General features: G+C 33.2%; 1 protein-coding gene across 3 annotated transcripts in view; it reads left to right on the plus strand.

Annotated features, from left to right (window-relative positions):
* LOC143232480 (UDP-glucuronic acid decarboxylase 1-like) overlaps positions 1 to 17,001 on the plus strand; it is a 35,909-nt gene continuing 18,908 nt past the window's right edge. The window contains exons 1-5 of one of the 3 annotated variants that reach the window (XM_076468010.1): positions 1 to 114; positions 1,102 to 1,273; positions 5,949 to 6,009; positions 8,994 to 9,138; positions 15,332 to 15,512. In XM_076468010.1, coding sequence (XP_076324125.1) covers positions 1,186 to 1,273; positions 5,949 to 6,009; positions 8,994 to 9,138; positions 15,332 to 15,512 — 475 coding nt within the window. In that variant the 5' untranslated portion in view covers positions 1 to 114; positions 1,102 to 1,185. Of the gene's footprint in view, positions 362 to 1,101; positions 1,274 to 5,948; positions 6,010 to 8,993; positions 9,139 to 15,331; positions 15,513 to 17,001 lie in introns of all 3 variants that reach the window. The other 2 variants (XM_076468011.1, XM_076468012.1) reach the window with 2 other exon arrangements.

A 17,001-nucleotide genomic window follows, 5' to 3' on the forward strand; every position in this document is an offset into this window, starting at 1 on the left:
ATTGCAGATAATTTGATCAGTGTATCTGGATTTTCTTTTGTCTCGAATGTGTAGAGGGCAATACCATCGTCCATCCACTACAAAATATTCTAATTAAAATGGTGGATATATGAGGTTTGGATATAATTAATAATTTTCAATTGCGTTTGTTACTAATGCCAAACATTTAGATAATCGAAATTTAACTAGATTGTTTACATCTGACATAGATTATACTTGATGTTTATTCTTTCAAAACTTAATCATATGTTGGAAGTGAGTTTTACAAGACTAATGTTACAGTTATCTGTGAATATTATATTAAATATAAAATTATAACGGAAAATGAAATTATTTGACAGATACTTCCTGAAGTTTCTGAGTTAGTATGCTGTATTGATACATATATATTAGATTTAAAAGTAGAAGGCCATGTACTAGTATCTGCACAGTTAATAAGTAGTAGCTAAATTTAATAGACTTCCGTGTTAGTGGTAGTACTAACACTAAGTACTAAGCTAAAATAATTAGTATCATTACTACTGTGGCTATACTAGTAATGTCATATATGTTAGTTACTTTTTTCTTGTCTGTATTTAAAAGAAGAATGTTACAGTTTTATACTCTTACTTATTACTGATGTTAGTATTATTACTGACTATAACTTGTACAATTTGTAGAGTAGCTAAGCCAACCAACTTTAGCTCTACTAGTGAATACTACTAGTACAGCTTAGTCTGCATATATTTTGTAAATATAATTTCTGTGGAAGAAAAAGAGTGCTGGTCTTTGTTTATTCAACTAATACCGTATTATATATGAAACTCTTTAAATAAGAAACTTGTAGTTTTATGTAATTTTCTTTATCAATAAACAGTGTCATAATTTTATTAAAAAATACACTGTGAGTACACTAAAATTTAGAATGTGTACATATACTTCCATAACTATGGGCACAATTTATCACTTTAAACTTCACTAATTATTTACAAAGTTATTGATTGTTTTCTTATTTTAAGATAAGGGTGATATTAAATGTTGTGGTATCTAGTTGTTTTTATTAGAAACTATCAATGGATTACACCAATTTCTTATAGTATTCACTGTTATTATTTTGATTAGAGAAACTAAAAGAAGAAAGTTCCAGAGGTAACTAGTGATAATTGCTTCTGTAGCAATGTAGCTAAAACAAGTTGACAACACGCTATGGTGAAACACCTTTATGGCTGGATGTCATTCAGAATGAGACTGAAGATTTGCTATATTATGTTGTGTGTTTTCTCTGTGACATTAAGTAAGTATCCTGTACTATTTTTGCTAATACCACAGTGCTGTTACTGAGATGCTATATTAACACTACAAGTACAAACAAACCTAAATTAAAAGGATTATTAATTCTCTGGGACTTAAGCTTTTCAAGAGTATACAACATAATTTGAAAAACAAACTATTTTTTAAAACAGTAAAAGGATTTTTATCACTGGGAATGGTTTAATAGTAGAGCTTCTGAAAGTTCATTTAAGCTTTGGTGTTTGGAGTGTTAAGAACTAAATTATATGTACTTTGTCTTAATATTTAGAAGGATTTTGATTAAATTCTTATATAATAACAGTTAGTAAATTATCATTGTATGTTAATATAAACAATTAACAAAGTCTTACCTCATTATTAAAGGAGTGTTTAACTAAAATGCTATGTCCTTTGGGTAATTGTCACCAGTAGAATATTCCTGTTTTTGTTATGAAGCCTATTGTGTGAATGATATATTAAATCTAAATTTCTTTTACAATGTTGAGCAGATGACCAGGATTGATAATGGTAGAATGAATAGTCTCGAAACAACTTGATGTGAAAGGGTACCTAATAAGCATTTCAAATTTTAACAATAAGAATTGTAAAGTGTTTCAAATAAAATGATACTGTTTTTCTTAATAATGCGGGAAAAAAAAAACATTTAGGTTTGATCACAGATAGGTATTTTTGCAAAGTATTTGTGTTGAAAAGATTGAAAGAAAACTATGTATAGAGATTTTATAACCAGTAAAAATGTTATTTGTGTGACAAATCTTTGCCTTAGATATTAGTAAAATTAATTTAGTTTTAAGGTTTTCCTTAAAATATATATGAGAAAAGCTATAAGAATAATTTTATTTATACAACATGAGTTTTAAAATGAGTAATAAATATTTGAATATCACTTTTTTGGGAATGGAGAATGATAATTTAAGTGTAGAAAACAACCAATTTTATTAACTTTTAATCATAGTTAATCTAGTTTTGAAATAGCAAACTTAGGGTAGTACTATAGCATGTGATCTACACAAGATGTTATTATCATCACCACTTTAATGATTTACTAAAATGTAATTTCTTGCTAAATGGTCTGAATCTATCCACGTTTTTGTTCAGCAAGTGGTAATAATAATGTGTTTTCCAAAAGAGTACCTTAAGTTTAAGTTATAATTGTTTTGGTTTTGATTGTTGGAATATATTTCATTTCAATTATATTTGTCCCAAAAACATTATGTAATGGTATTTTGTACTTTATTAGTTTAAAAGCATTATTTACATGATAACTGGTGCCAATTACAAATAAAAGAAAATGAAAACAGTGATGATGGTCGTATCTTTGTAGACCACACAGTATAGGAGCACCAATGTTTGAATTTTGTATTTAAACATGATATCCTAAGCGTATTTACGTGTTGCACGTAGATGGAAAATATTTTCGTCTGATAAAGAGATTATTGCTAACATTTATAGAATTCAAGAAATTCTCTACAAATGCTTTAAAATTATGTTTTTATCAAATATATGAAAAGTAGAAATGGTTGCTATGTATAGGATTTCTTTAGTGTGAAGCAGATTTGTGGAATCTGATGGTAATCTAGCTAACTCAAAGCCTCTTGTTATCCAGAGCTTCCCTCAGTAGATATCAAGAAATTATGTTTTTGCATTTTAAAAATATCTCAATTTGGTTATAAAAATAATGTAATTTTAATCTGAGATAGTCTTGAATGTGGAGACAGTTTAATGTTTTGATGTGGTGAGAAAGTAGGTGTACTAGTGGTAGAGATTGTATCTTCAATCTTTAGAAACTGTGCAGATTTGTTCTTAAACAGTATTGATTCTTTTTTAATTATAATTTGAATGGTTAGGTTTGTTGCAATGCATTGGTTTGTACATTAAACAACTAATGCTGTAATTGAAATGTGTCAGTTGATTAATATATGTAATCAGTTACTTACTAGCATTGATTATATTGGTCAGTATCACACAAAATCAATTGAAATTGTGATTGAATCTGTTAATGTCATAGAAGTATTGAACTAATCAAAATTAGTGTTATTGTTTATGAATACTCTAACTAAATACTAGTTCTGCTGGCATGATTGTGTAAAATGGTATGCATACAGTGCACTTGTGTGTAACTCACGAATGTGTGTGGCCTAGTGGCCTTTGGTTACATAACTAACCTTAATGATACCTATTATTCATGTTTACCTTCTATGTTTAATACTCTAAGTTAATATATTGCTTACTACAAGCTATAAATGTAAATAGTATTACTTAAGGTGAGATTGCTTTGATAAAAAATATTACCCCAAGTCATTATTTATTATTCTTTATTTGTTAAAACAAACTGCTTGCTGAATAGCTTGTTCATTCAACTGTGTTAGTTAGAAATTGTGTAACATAATAATAATATGTAATAGCATAAAGTCCTTAATGTACTTGCATGAACAGGACTCCTGTTTAATTATAACTAGCTCTATCTAGATGGGAAGCACTGAAAAGGGAAAACAAAATGATTGGTTTTCATCACATTGCCCATATGTTGCTGAATCATTGCCTAATACAATTAGTTCTAATTGCTTTTGATTTGTTTTTTCAGCACATGCTATCCTATCAAGTCCATAGAAGAAAACATGCTGTCATAAGGGTATTAATCAAGAGAACATGGTTTATTCTGAAGATTCTTGCACTTAAAAATGTTCTGAGTGCATGAGCAGTGAGCAGCAGAGTATCACTAAAGTAAAAGAAAACAACGAACGAATATTGCATTACATATTTGTATGGATAAAATATTTTTGGTGAAATTATAAAATCATATTCAACTAACATGTTAAACCTGAGGCATAAGATTTATCACAAGTTAGTTGTCAACTTGCACAGAAAGTCAAAACCAAATGATACTCAAAAAAAAAAAGGCCTACATTGTTTAATGCTAGCAAAACATAATAAAAGATCCCTAACAATTTTGTTTTCAAAGATTGATATTCTTCATTTTACAAACAATATAAAAATTATCTTTTATATTTTCTTTGTACAAACAAGTATCTAAGATAAAATTATTGTAAATTTAAGGCAATAAACTTCAGATTCTTCTCTGATGCTGAAACTCAATTATTCAAACAATACTACACATGGTTTTGACAGACTGCATGTCAGTTATTGTTTTGAATCATGCTTTTCTAAAAGCAAATGTTTTAGTGATCAAACTAATACAGTGCTAAAGCTACTAAATGGGAAATTATTAATATTTTTAGCGGTCCACACAAAATATTAGAATACCCCTCAGATCTTAGAAGAGAAAGCTATATTTGGAATGTTACTGACCGACTTTCTTTTTGGCTTTTACTCAAGCATTGTATGTGTATGTAAAAAAATCCAGTAAACAGTCTAGCATGAGTGTTCAAAATAAATGTCAAGAGAGGCAGTTTATGTGTCACAAATTTTTTGTTTTCTTATGCCAGAATTTTTTTGCCATGGTATTTGATGTTTGTTTTAATAATTATAATCTGTTCTATCTAAACTTTCATCTACATCAATAATTTATCACATAAAATCTTATGGTGTTTTTATTAGTTATTAATTTTTTTTTTTTTTACAATGATAAAATTAGAACTAAACTTCCTAAAAGCCTTTAATTATAAAGGTTTTCATATTACCACGATTTTAATATTTCTTGTATTACTTTAAATTCTACCTTATGATTTATTTTAATCTATACAAAGAGATAATTACCAAAAGTTTTTTGCAAAATATTAAACATTCTAATGTCTATTTTCTGTTTAGTATGAATCTGTTTTACTGAATTATATTTTTTTTATAATACACAATGACAAAATTTATTAATTTTATTGTGTGATATATAAGAACAGTTATTTTTGTGAATAATTAATTTATTTAATTTGAGTAGTCATGTGAACATTTATTTGGAGAAACTTGTACAATGGTACTATTTATACTTTTAGCTTGTCACAAGTTTTGGACTATGATGCATATATATTATACTTTCTGATACACCAATTTTGGATTAAAATTTATCTTAATACTAAATTATTGTACCTGAAGATGTCTATCATATTAAATGAAAGGGAAAGGTAATTCAAAAGTTTTTTTTATAAAATTCCAAAATGAATTAAAAATAGGAGATTAGTCTCACATGAGATGAACTGATCAGTTGAATGTAATCATTTAATTAACATTTAATTGATTAGCAAGCTCTACTGATCTCCAGGCTTTGTTGTTTAGGAAGTGTAATGAAGTAGCAAGTTAACTTAACTAGTAGCTGAAAATATGAAATTTGTATTCTGTAAAATGTATAATGTGAAAAACCAGATGTATTTGTTTAAAAACATCTGGCATATGTGAATAATATTACGGTTGATATTTATTTTGTTACACTTATAGGTACATGCTACCTTTTTGAAGTGTGGATGTGCTCTTGTTAGGCTTTGGAAGCTTATATGCAGATTTGCTCTTATGTAATGATTTTACAATATGTAATGTTTGGGTTTAATATTTTAATCATAATGTTAGAGCTCATAAAGCTGTTAACTAAATGTAATGGAACTACCAGCTGAACATATGTGAAAACCAAGATTCACAGGAAATTATATTTGCAATTTAATAGCCTGTGATAAATGTAACTAATATGATTGTCAATATTTATTTTGTTCCAGTATTAACTACATACCATCTTTTTGGAGCAGAAGATATTCAAAATGAACCAAAGAGTCACATGTAAGTTTCTTCTAATTTAAACTATAAAGTATATATTCTTAGATAATATTTCACCCCTTTCAGCAGAATAGCCTGATTCCTTTTGTGTCTGCTTGTGAGATTAGCCTTGAGCTAACTCCTGCTTGAAAACCACATTTAATGTGAAGTACACTAGTGCATAAAAACATCATAGTGTAACAAATGCCCTCCATCAATCGGAGGGTGACACAACCTTCTTGTGAAGTGATTCTCTTTTACCACTTGCACTCGAAATAACCTTCTTTTCATCTGTATTGAATGCATTTTTAAAGTTATTAATCAGTTTAAAGAGATTTTCAATAATTTACAAAATTTTAAATTTCATTCAAGTTTAATTATTGAATATTGTTACTATACAAAATATTTTGTTTTTCCTAATTATCCGTTTTGAGCTCTATAGTCGTACTTACTTTTGCTTTACCCCATGAGAGTTATGAGGTTTCTTTCATGACATGATTTCAAAGGTATGTTATTTTCTTCCTCCTTCCATGTTGTCTTTTGATTCCTTCTGAATTTTATTACATGAAACCTATACTAAAACTGCTTTATCCTCCCTTCTTCACCTGTATACCCATATTGACATGCTTCATCCTCCTTATTTACTTGATTTTCTGTGTCCTGGCTTACAACCATTCTTCATTTTGATTACTTGATTTACAGTCTTTGGAATCTCTTTTATCTGCTCAGAGGGATGAACAACATAGCCTCTATTTCCCTTTCTGGTCCTCAATTTTGGAACCTTCATGTCTTTCTTACTATCTATCTACATTACCTCTTGTCACTTCACCTTATATTTCAAACCTTTTGTATTGATGAGGGTTTTTTTGAAGGGGTTCTTTTTTTTTCACCACATTGGGCCATACTAATCTTCTGCTCTGTCTCTTCTTCCTTGGTTCTTCTGATGTTAGGACTTGTTGGGACAGGATGCACTTCTAGCTAATATATACTTCCCTAATACTTATCTATGTGATTTTCGTTTGGCTACATTTCTTTATTCTGAAGTCTTTGGGGATGTTCCTGACTCTCTGTAGACCTGATATGAGGTAGCCTGGCATCAGTCCTCATTCTTGAGTATAGTTTCTCATGTTTCTCAACTTTGCCATTTTATTTCTGTTCCCAGGCCTGCTGAGTCCACATCTCAGTTTTCCATTCAAGCTTTCTCCTTTTACTTCCTGTTTTTCCACTTCCTGATAGCAGTGCCATTACTAGTCTTGTTGGTGACTACACTACTGGTCTTGATCCTGTGGGGTTCTGTTTGTGTCTCTTAACCAGCCCTTTTGTTCCTGATAGCAGTGCCATAACTAGTCTTGTTGGTGACTACACTACTGGTCTTGATCCTGTGGGGTTCTGTTTGTGTCTCTTAGCCAGCCCTTTTGTTCTCCATTTTATCCAGCAGATGAATTATTCAAGTTCTCACCACCACCAGTTTCTCCACTTATCTTCACCTCCTACTCTTTTTTCTGTTTTCTTTCTTGGCTGTTTTGGTTGTCTTTATCTTCAGTATCTTAAAGATTTTTCTCAAATCTCATGGCCAAGGATGCTATTAGGAGGGTACTTATCTCTACATCTAGTTATAACTTCCATCTTTTAGTGGTCCCCGAGAAGACTAGGGACTTGCTTCCAGTTATTGAGCTGACATCTATAAATTGTTTTTTTATCATTCCTTGGTTCTATTTGAAGATTTTTTCTGGTGTTTCTTTTCACTTAGACTGTGGATGCCTAAGGTCAACATTTTAGATACCTTTTTACAGCATTTTCTTTATTTTTCTATTGGAATTGGGTTTTTTAGCTCTTCCTTTTGGCATTGCTTCTGTTCCTTATGTCTTTATTTTAATTATAGGAGCATTCAACAGCCTTTGTTCACAGACTGGAATTAAGGTTTCATTCTTACATAGATAATTTGCTTCTCCTTGACCATTCTTGGGAATAATTCCCTCACAGTTGCATTCTTCTACAGAAAGCTTCTTGAGTTGACCAGCTTGTTAGGCCTCCCAAGTTTTTTTCTCACACCTGCCTTGTATTTTGTACATCTGGGTCAAATATCATCAACTCCAATCTCAATCAAGCTCAGCCTTCACCACTTTTCTTACAGGCAACTGTCATCAAGATTTTTATTTTTCTTACACCATATGCATGATATTCATTTACTTTTGTGAATTCTTGCTTCTCTTGAACCATTCATTCAAGTTAAGTCATATACATATGTGCATGTTCCAGTGCTGGCTTTTCTTGGGATCTTATGTTTTTGATTGGATTCCTTCCTTTTCCTCATCTTGAGGATTTGTCACCCTCATTTCTACCTAGTTGAGGTGAGACAGTTTGACATCTTAACTCACTGACCACTTGCAGATGGGTGTTTGGTTTTTCATGCAAGTATTTTGCCAATTTTTGTGATATTTGGAGCTTTTTTAGCTTTCCTTCATTTCCTTTCCTGGTCAAGATGAGATGTGGTCTTCCCATGGTGTGCCCCTATGAAGCCCTTGGCAATGGGTGTCACATTTCATGGGCATTCTCTTTGGGTGCTTTCTGAAGGGGACACATGTAGGTTTAATGTTTGCACCAGCCCCTCCACCATTTGTTATGTTATGATATCATTATGCACTGGTGTTAATTTAACACTGAGTATAAAGTGGGCTAATTTGACCCACTTTAGAAGAGTGAAATTATACATACTGTAACCCTCAATTTACAAAATGTACCTTCAAATCAATTTACAAGGTTTTAGTAAACATCAACTGTTTTTTTTTCATTAGTTTCAAAAGTGTATGAACAAGTTGAATAATATTTTTTTTTACATAATACAATTAAATCAAGGGGAAAAAGTGAAACAGCTGTTTATGAAAGTTGCAGTTGATCTTAAAGTGCAATTTACATATTTTATGTGAGTTTCAGGTTTTTCCACAGTATAACAATCTTATAATATTTTTCAGAAGAATAAATAATCTGCTTTTTATACATTTTTTCAGAGTTAAAAAAAGTACAGAAACTTTGTATATCATGGATAAAAAAATCCAAGAACTGGAGGATAGAATCATTCAACTAGAAAGAAATGGTCCTAAAAAATTCCCAAATGTTAAAAATTTGAGCTATAAGGATAAGAAGAGAATTTTGGTAAGGAAAAAGAAATGCATTGAATTTTAGGAACTTTGGAAGTTACTATTTAAAGATGTATTTGATTGATAGTAAATACATTTTTGTGTTATACACATTGAATATTTGGTATATGTAGGGGATGCACATTTTCAGTAAGTGTCAATTTATACACATATATTTTTAGATAATTTAAATTAGTTCAAAGCAAGAGAGAATATTTTACCATGTGGTTACTTCCTGTGATTGAAAGTGTCTTAAACAACAATTCATAACATGGCTAGACTTGCATATTGTATACAGATTACATCAAAGATTTTAAAATATGTTGTTACCTGTTCACAGGCACCAAATTTATTGCAAGTTCATTAATATATTTTATAAATTTTAGAAATATGCTGTGTTCAAATTAAGTAATTTTGAGACAAACAATTTGTGTTACTGTATAAAATTCTACCCCAAAATAAGTATTTTTTCACTGCTTGGAGTTTGGGATGTAATGTCAAAAACTGAGTAATGGGCAGAGAGAATTTTTTTAAATGATTCATCAACTTTATTACTAAACTTTACAAATGCTAATATAGGTGATGGTGAATATACAATAATGTCAACCTTGATTATTGTCCTGACTTTATAGAATGTACCCATAATATTACTTTTTTATCAAAAGATTATTATTTAATAATAATATTAATTTAATTTCTAATATGGTACTTTATTTCTTCTTCTAAGATTAACTATTATCATTCATTGCTGCTCTCTATATATGGACTTTACACATGTCACAAGACTTAAATATCCCCCATTGGAATTACTATATCTCAGTATGTCTCTCATGTAAATCATTTTGTGTCATTTCTTAACCAATAGCAGCACAGTATGCATACGTAAAGCATGTGACTCCCTCTTCACTCTACCTGAGTATAACATTTCATTTTGCACTGTTTGAGGTAAGATATACTCTTTTGAGTGAATAGTTCTTCCAGTGTGGCAAATAACTTTTTATTACCAACACGAATTGGTTACTTTTCAACTTTATATTCATTCATCATTTTATTCTTATTGCTAAATTTCTGTATGAGAATTTTGTGAACCTTTTCTTGTGCAGTGAATTCCAAAGTCTACAGTTGTACTTGGAAGTTCACTCCAGCAACCAGCATTTTGTTATCATGCCTTCAGGTTTGGGGGATCCTACATTGGATTTATCAGCTTTTATACATCAGGAGATCAATCATTATATGGACCAACCTTTGTCCCCAGGTATCGTCCATGCTCCTTCTGAGTTGGTTGAACCTGTACAGAGTGAAGAGGACTTTGTTGTCTTTTTTATGCCTCCAGGGTTTATCTTTTCTTTCTATTCACAGTCTGTGGAATCACCTAGGCCTGATTTTGTGTTCAAGCTTGAGATATTTTATTTCTTTCCCCTATCTCTTATTTACCTCATCCTACTTTATTATGTAAATAAGCTTTGCAACAATTTTTGATTTTCTTCTCTTTCTTGATATTTGGCTACATGCTGATCAGTTTGTTTCACAATTAAATGAGAGGATCAGTATACTGTGCCCCTTAAGACTTTGATCAATTTGCCCTTTCTTGCCATAATGCAGATTATCCATTTTTAGATCAACATTTGTTAGGTTCCTTGTTACCTATTTGGGAGGTGGCTCTTGAAACAAATGGTAGTCTTATCCATGCCTCATATTCTGACCTAAGTCTTACTCTAACCACTCTTTTATTGTATATTTCTTTCATACATCTCCTCCCTTAGGCTTTCCACAGAAATCCTGAGGGGTTTTCTGCACATACCCTTACTCCCCTCTCCTCCTTTAGTTCAAGTTTGTCGTTGGTTCTGGGTTACACGTGTGATGTCTTTGTAGTTGGGACCTTATAGGTCGGGATGTAGTTTTTGCTTGGGTCAAGTTGCTCTTGACATATCTCAGGGAATTATGCCTGACCCCTTTTCTGAGACATTATGTATTTGATACAGTCCTTGAAGCTATCAATTCTCAAGTGACATCATTCCTCCTCCTATTCATGTTTTACATCCTTCTCCCTCCTAAATCTTACCCATTTCCTCTAATTTGGTGTAGTTCTTGCTGATTTCCTTGATGGAAATCACTCCACCCCAATAGCATTGACTACTTTGTGGGTTTGGATCTGTAGGGGTCTCAGCTGTTCAAGTTTCTTCTTCACTGGCATCCCTTCATTAACAATTGTTAGGTGATATGGGTTCTATCAGAAGGATTTGCTATCCAGCTTTTCCACACCTCCTGTTTTTCCATGCGATGTTTCCTTTCCTTGTTCTTGAAATTCCTTGACCTGCCAGTGTTTGTCAGAAGAGCTTTAAGAATTGATTTTGAAGCAGGAAATAGAACTGGTTCCACATCCTTCTGGGGTTTTTATTCCTAACTTTTCATTGTCCCCAAGAAAACTGGAGATTGGTGGCCGGTAATTGGTTTATCTCATCTCATCAGGTTCATCCACGACCCAAGTTTACCATGGAGTCTTTTCTCACCCTGAGATGAGTATTTTCCTCAGGATTTTGGATGATGAAAGTGGATGTCTTAATGCTTACACACATTCTGATAGCACATTGTCCTCATTCTTAACATCAATTTAGTCATCTTGGGACAGTTTACCAATTTCAGACCCTCCCCTTTAGACTTGTCTCAGCATCTTGTGTGTTTTGTCAAATAGTCCAGGCTTTTGTACATTATCTTCATGCTCTGGAGATTTGAATTTATTGTTATACTGATGACTGGCTCTTTCTTGCTCATTCCAAGCAAGAATCAACTGCTCATACTTACCAACTCCTTTCTGTGGCAGCTTGGTTGGGCTGGTTGATCAAATTGAAGTAATGTCTTCACTCCCCTCATTATCTGGTTCATTTGGAGGTCTTTTTTCAACACAAATATTAGTTGAGCACTACCTTCTTCCTTATGTCTTCTCTCAATGGAACTTTTGGTTCACCATACCTTCTTGGCTCAGTCACTTACTGTTCATGAGGTTCTATCACTTTTGGGGATGTGGCTCTCCATGAGTACACTGGTCCCTCTCAGATGTGCATATATGAGATCCCTTCAATGAATGCTTCACAAATGATGGAACCTTACTTCAGATCTTCTTTCCACCCTTGTTTCCCTTCTTCCTTCCCTACAACACAATTTGCAATGGGGGTGCCACATCCTTACCCATATCCAGATTTATGCCTCTTCAAGGATTCATCACTTCAGGGATGGGGTCATAGTTTAACCATCAGGACATTTTGAACCATGGATGAAACCATTTTGCATATCAGTATTATGAAACTTCCAGCCATACATCAGACATTACACCACTACTTTTTCTTGGCCGTCATTATTTGGTGATGGTTTATTGGGACAATTATATGGTGGTGGCACATATCAACCAATAAGGGGGAACCCAATCCAATGTTTGCATATATTGGATTTAAGCTCATGCACTTTACATTTGCCTCATAGCAAGTCATGTGCCCAGATGCTTTCAGTCTAGTCATGGATTGTATTTTGTGCCCTGACCAGATCTATTCAGTAGAGTACATTAGATACATTTGTTTTCATGAATCTTTGCCATTGGGCTCTGCTCAAGTGGATTTCTTTGCCATCAGCTTCAGTACCAAGTTGCCTTCTTTTAGTCACCCATATTGCATCCTCAGGCTTTTGCAGTCAATTCCTTTTAATCAGGTTTGATTGCAAAATTATTTTTATGTGCATCCTCCCATGTTGCTTTCTCAGATGATTTCCTTTATTCTTTCCACTTTTTATTGGTTCCTCTTGATTGCTCCTTATTGATTCTCTTTCTCTCTCTGTTTTCAGCTTTCATCCTCAATCCTTTGTCTACCATGATCCCATATTATAAATTCCAACCTATATGTTCTATGTCTTCATGCCTGGTTATTGCCTGGCCTTTGGCAAGACAGTTCAGTTTCACACATCACGTGGCTTCCTTGTTAGCTAATTCTGTACATCTTTCTTCCATATAAATATACCCTTACAAGTGGAATTCTTCTGCTCTTGGTTTACTAAAAGGGGGTTTTCTGTTGACAAGCCAACTGTGGCTTGTGTGGCAGAATTTCTCACCTGACTCTTTGACCGTAGGTTTTTGGTCCTCTCAATTTCTGGATGTTGTGCAGTCTTATCCCATACTTTTTGTTTTTAATGATACAGTAGGGTTTTTACTTCCCTGATTCTTACTGTGCTTGTGCGTTCCTTCTGGATACGTTATCCTCCCAGACTTCCTGACCTTCTGGATTGAGACATTAATATAGTCCTTCATCCATTTACCACTGTTTGAACCACATTCCTCATGTTCCTTGCTTCATTTGCCTCTTAAAACATATTTTCATCTTTCTTTGCCTGTGAATGACAAGAGTCAGATTTTTTTGCCATTGATATTTTACATACCATTTAATATCAACATATTTTCTTCTTTATTTGGTTCATTTCTTTCTGCTGAAGACCTCAGTAACTCAGGAGAGTTGTTCCTTTTTTTCTCCTATTTCCCTTAACCAGATCTAGATAGGCTTCTCTGTCCAGTTAGGATATTTTGTTATATAATCCGTACTGTTACCTTTTGGGGCACACATTCTTGACTTTTATCTCTTGGCAATCCTCCTCCCTTTGTGAACATTCACCTTCTACCCTTACCAGTTGGGTCAGCCTTTTGGTTAGATTGGCATATTCTTTCTCACCTTCTTCCTCTTGTATCTTGTTCCAGTGTCCTCCCATCAGATCTGACACTGCACCTTTTCCCTGGCTTTTCATCTTGTCATCAGGTGGATAAAATTCTTCACTCTGGCATATGGGCCACTCTCAGTACACTCATCTCCTATTATCTTCATCATTATGCAGTTTCCTTTTTATTGGGATTTCATCTACCATCTGTGGCCTTTCTTCAGACTTTAGAGCAACACTAACTGATAAGTATTTATTCATACTTTTAGGAACCTTTTTCTAATTCTTTATTACATGGATTCCACTCAGTGGCAAGCAGCACCTGACCAGATATTCTTTAATTCCATGTTGTGTGTCACAATAGTAGTACATAAAGTTGTTATAGTTCTATCCTTGATTATCCCTCATTCTCTCCTTAAAAGGATGTTATTGCCTTAGGATGGTCCCAGCCTGTGCCATAGTTGGGGGGAGTTGCTTTCATGTGATAGACATTTTGACACTGAATTTCAATTCCTGGATCAATAGATAACAAATAATCCTTGTGTTGTATTCAGGAATAGGTGCAGATCTTAATCCCTGATTCTTGGATTTGAGGTGAAGATGGTATGATCTTCATCCAACCCTTGCATTGATGTTGGTACCCCATGAAGAGGTTTAAAATGTGGTTGGCATACTGAGTATGGTCCATTGCACCCTAGCCACTCTTTATCCAGGGGCACATCCTTGTTTACCCACTTGGCTCTTGTGAGATTGAGTTACCTTTGCTTGCTCTCAATTTCTGCCCTTATGTCTTACACATTCTACACATGGGTGAGTAACATATACCTCATTCAGAAGTGGTGCAGTTCCCCTTTTGATCTTTAGATCTGTATTTTATTTTCAGGGGTGTCCTTCAGATGCTTTTAGGGATACTTCTTTCATTCTTAATGTGGGTTTCTAAATAATATTGTGAAGTAAGTACTGTATCAGAAGTTATAACTTTTCTATACTGAAAATTTATTTATGATAGGTACTACCTCTCTCTCAAACTCCACTCTTCATTCCCACTTTTCCAGTGCTGACACCTTCTGCTAAACATTGAAGTGATAGTTTAGTAGAGGGAGTCGTGCATCACATCAGCACATCATGCTACTAGTGGCTAACAGGTGATGCATGATGATTTACATGAGAGACATGTTTTAACATGATGATACCAATGGGGGAGGGGAGCAGAAGGTTTGTGGCATGTGTGAAGAATATGTTCAAATATAGAGGGCAATGCTAAAAAAGAATAGCTAATTTTGTGAGAGGATATAGGTAACTTATGGGAAATACATTTTCAGTATAGGAAAATTGTAACTTCTAATCAGAGTCAAGCTGCTGATTTGGAACAAAACATAACACCCTTGTAATTAGTATAACTAATTAAATATACATTTTTTTTTCATTTTTATGTATAAAATTAGAATGCAATATTTTATAATTTGGGCATAATTCTTGTTCACAGTATATTTGGCCATCTTTATTACTTATATTTGTAGGTGTCTGGTGGTGCAGGCTTTGTTGGAAGCCATCTAGTAGACCGACTTATGTCAGATGGCCATAGTGTTACGGTGGTTGATAATTTCTTCACTGGCAACAAGAAAAATATTGAACATTGGATTGGTCACAATAACTTTGAAGTGATAAACCATGACATTGTGAATCCATTATTTATTGAAGGTACCACCAACTCAGTTTCTGCCTATCAAAATATAAGTGTGTCTCTAATGGTAATTGTAATTTTTTTCTTTTCTTTTTACACACACACACACATTTTATATATATATAATGGAGTTCCTGGTCCATGCTCTGCAAGGTTCTCCAATTTTTTTTTAAATTCATACTTTCCAGAGGGCATGAACTAGGAAATACTTTAAGTTTCCACTCTTAAATATTTATATTTAAATGATAATTTTTGTAATGAAATGGTAAATTACTGTTATTGAATGAGACTTTGTTGTTATTGTTGGTTTTCAAATAGGTATTATGTATTTGAATATTAACAACTGGTGAAAAATATGTTTTGATTTCTGAGACAATAACTCACCTTCATTCACAGTTTAGCTATCTGCACCACGTGTTCATGCATTTTCCCAAAGAGATTTGCAGGCCACTAGCCTTGGAAAAACTACCACTTAATTTCACATAAATTTGTGCCACAACTTGATGATGTCATCATATGACAAAAGACTTTACTAATAGGAGAGCAACACATACTTCTAATAGAGGATTAAATTTTAATGGTTATCCAAGACAACTAAAAACTTTCCCAGTGAGAAGTGGGGTAGTGGTGACACTCTTTGTATAGTGAAGTTTACCCCAAAGGTAACTCACTTACATCATGCTGCATAATACAGTGTTTTCCTCCTGCAGATAGTCTATCCATAAAACCTGCTCAGTTGAGTATAGGTGAGCACTTGCTATACAATGCCAATAAATATCTAACATGTCTTTCTCCTGAAGCCACTATCTTTTCAGTAGGTTAATGTGACTACACTCAGTACTAGATCTTATTTTGTAACAAAATATGCTGGTGTAAATCCCATGGAGTTTGATCATAGAGTTGAGATGTGCATAAATATCCATAATACATTACTACTTCAAAACCAGATGCAGTAGGGCACTGAATAATATACAGTATGAATACTTATATACCTCAACTCAATCTGCAGTCTCTACAGGCTCAACACCAGTTGTATATGATGGTAGAGTTGAAGTGATGTGGTCTGAATGAGTTTCAACCACACTACACCCACTGGCTGTCTTGTGATTTGTGTGCAAGTACTCGTTCATCTACCAGTTTTGCCCATCCCTACAACGTAATTCTGGCTTTTCTGTCTCTTCCCTGTCATATATTTGTAAAAAGTATACCCAAGATGAGATGAAATATAGTCTCCCATTAGTATTCTCCTGTGGAGACTCTACCATAGGGTGCCACACACTATGAGTTTTCTTCAGATGTTTTGTAAAGAGAGCTCATTTAGATAAAATTTGCACCAGTCTTCCCACCATCTAGGTGTGAAATTCTAGCTAAACTCTGTGTAGAGGTCAGTTTTTGTGTCAGAGGTTAACATTTTGTTTACCTGAAAATGTGTTTCTGATAGATACTCAGCTCTTCACACATTCCAACCCATCTTTCTAGTTATGATGCCCATTTTCCTACTTACTT

The sequence above is a fragment of the Tachypleus tridentatus genome, chromosome 11 (genome assembly GCF_004210375.1).
Source record: "Tachypleus tridentatus isolate NWPU-2018 chromosome 11, ASM421037v1, whole genome shotgun sequence".
In the NCBI taxonomy this organism is placed as follows: Eukaryota; Metazoa; Arthropoda; class Merostomata; order Xiphosura; family Limulidae; genus Tachypleus; species Tachypleus tridentatus.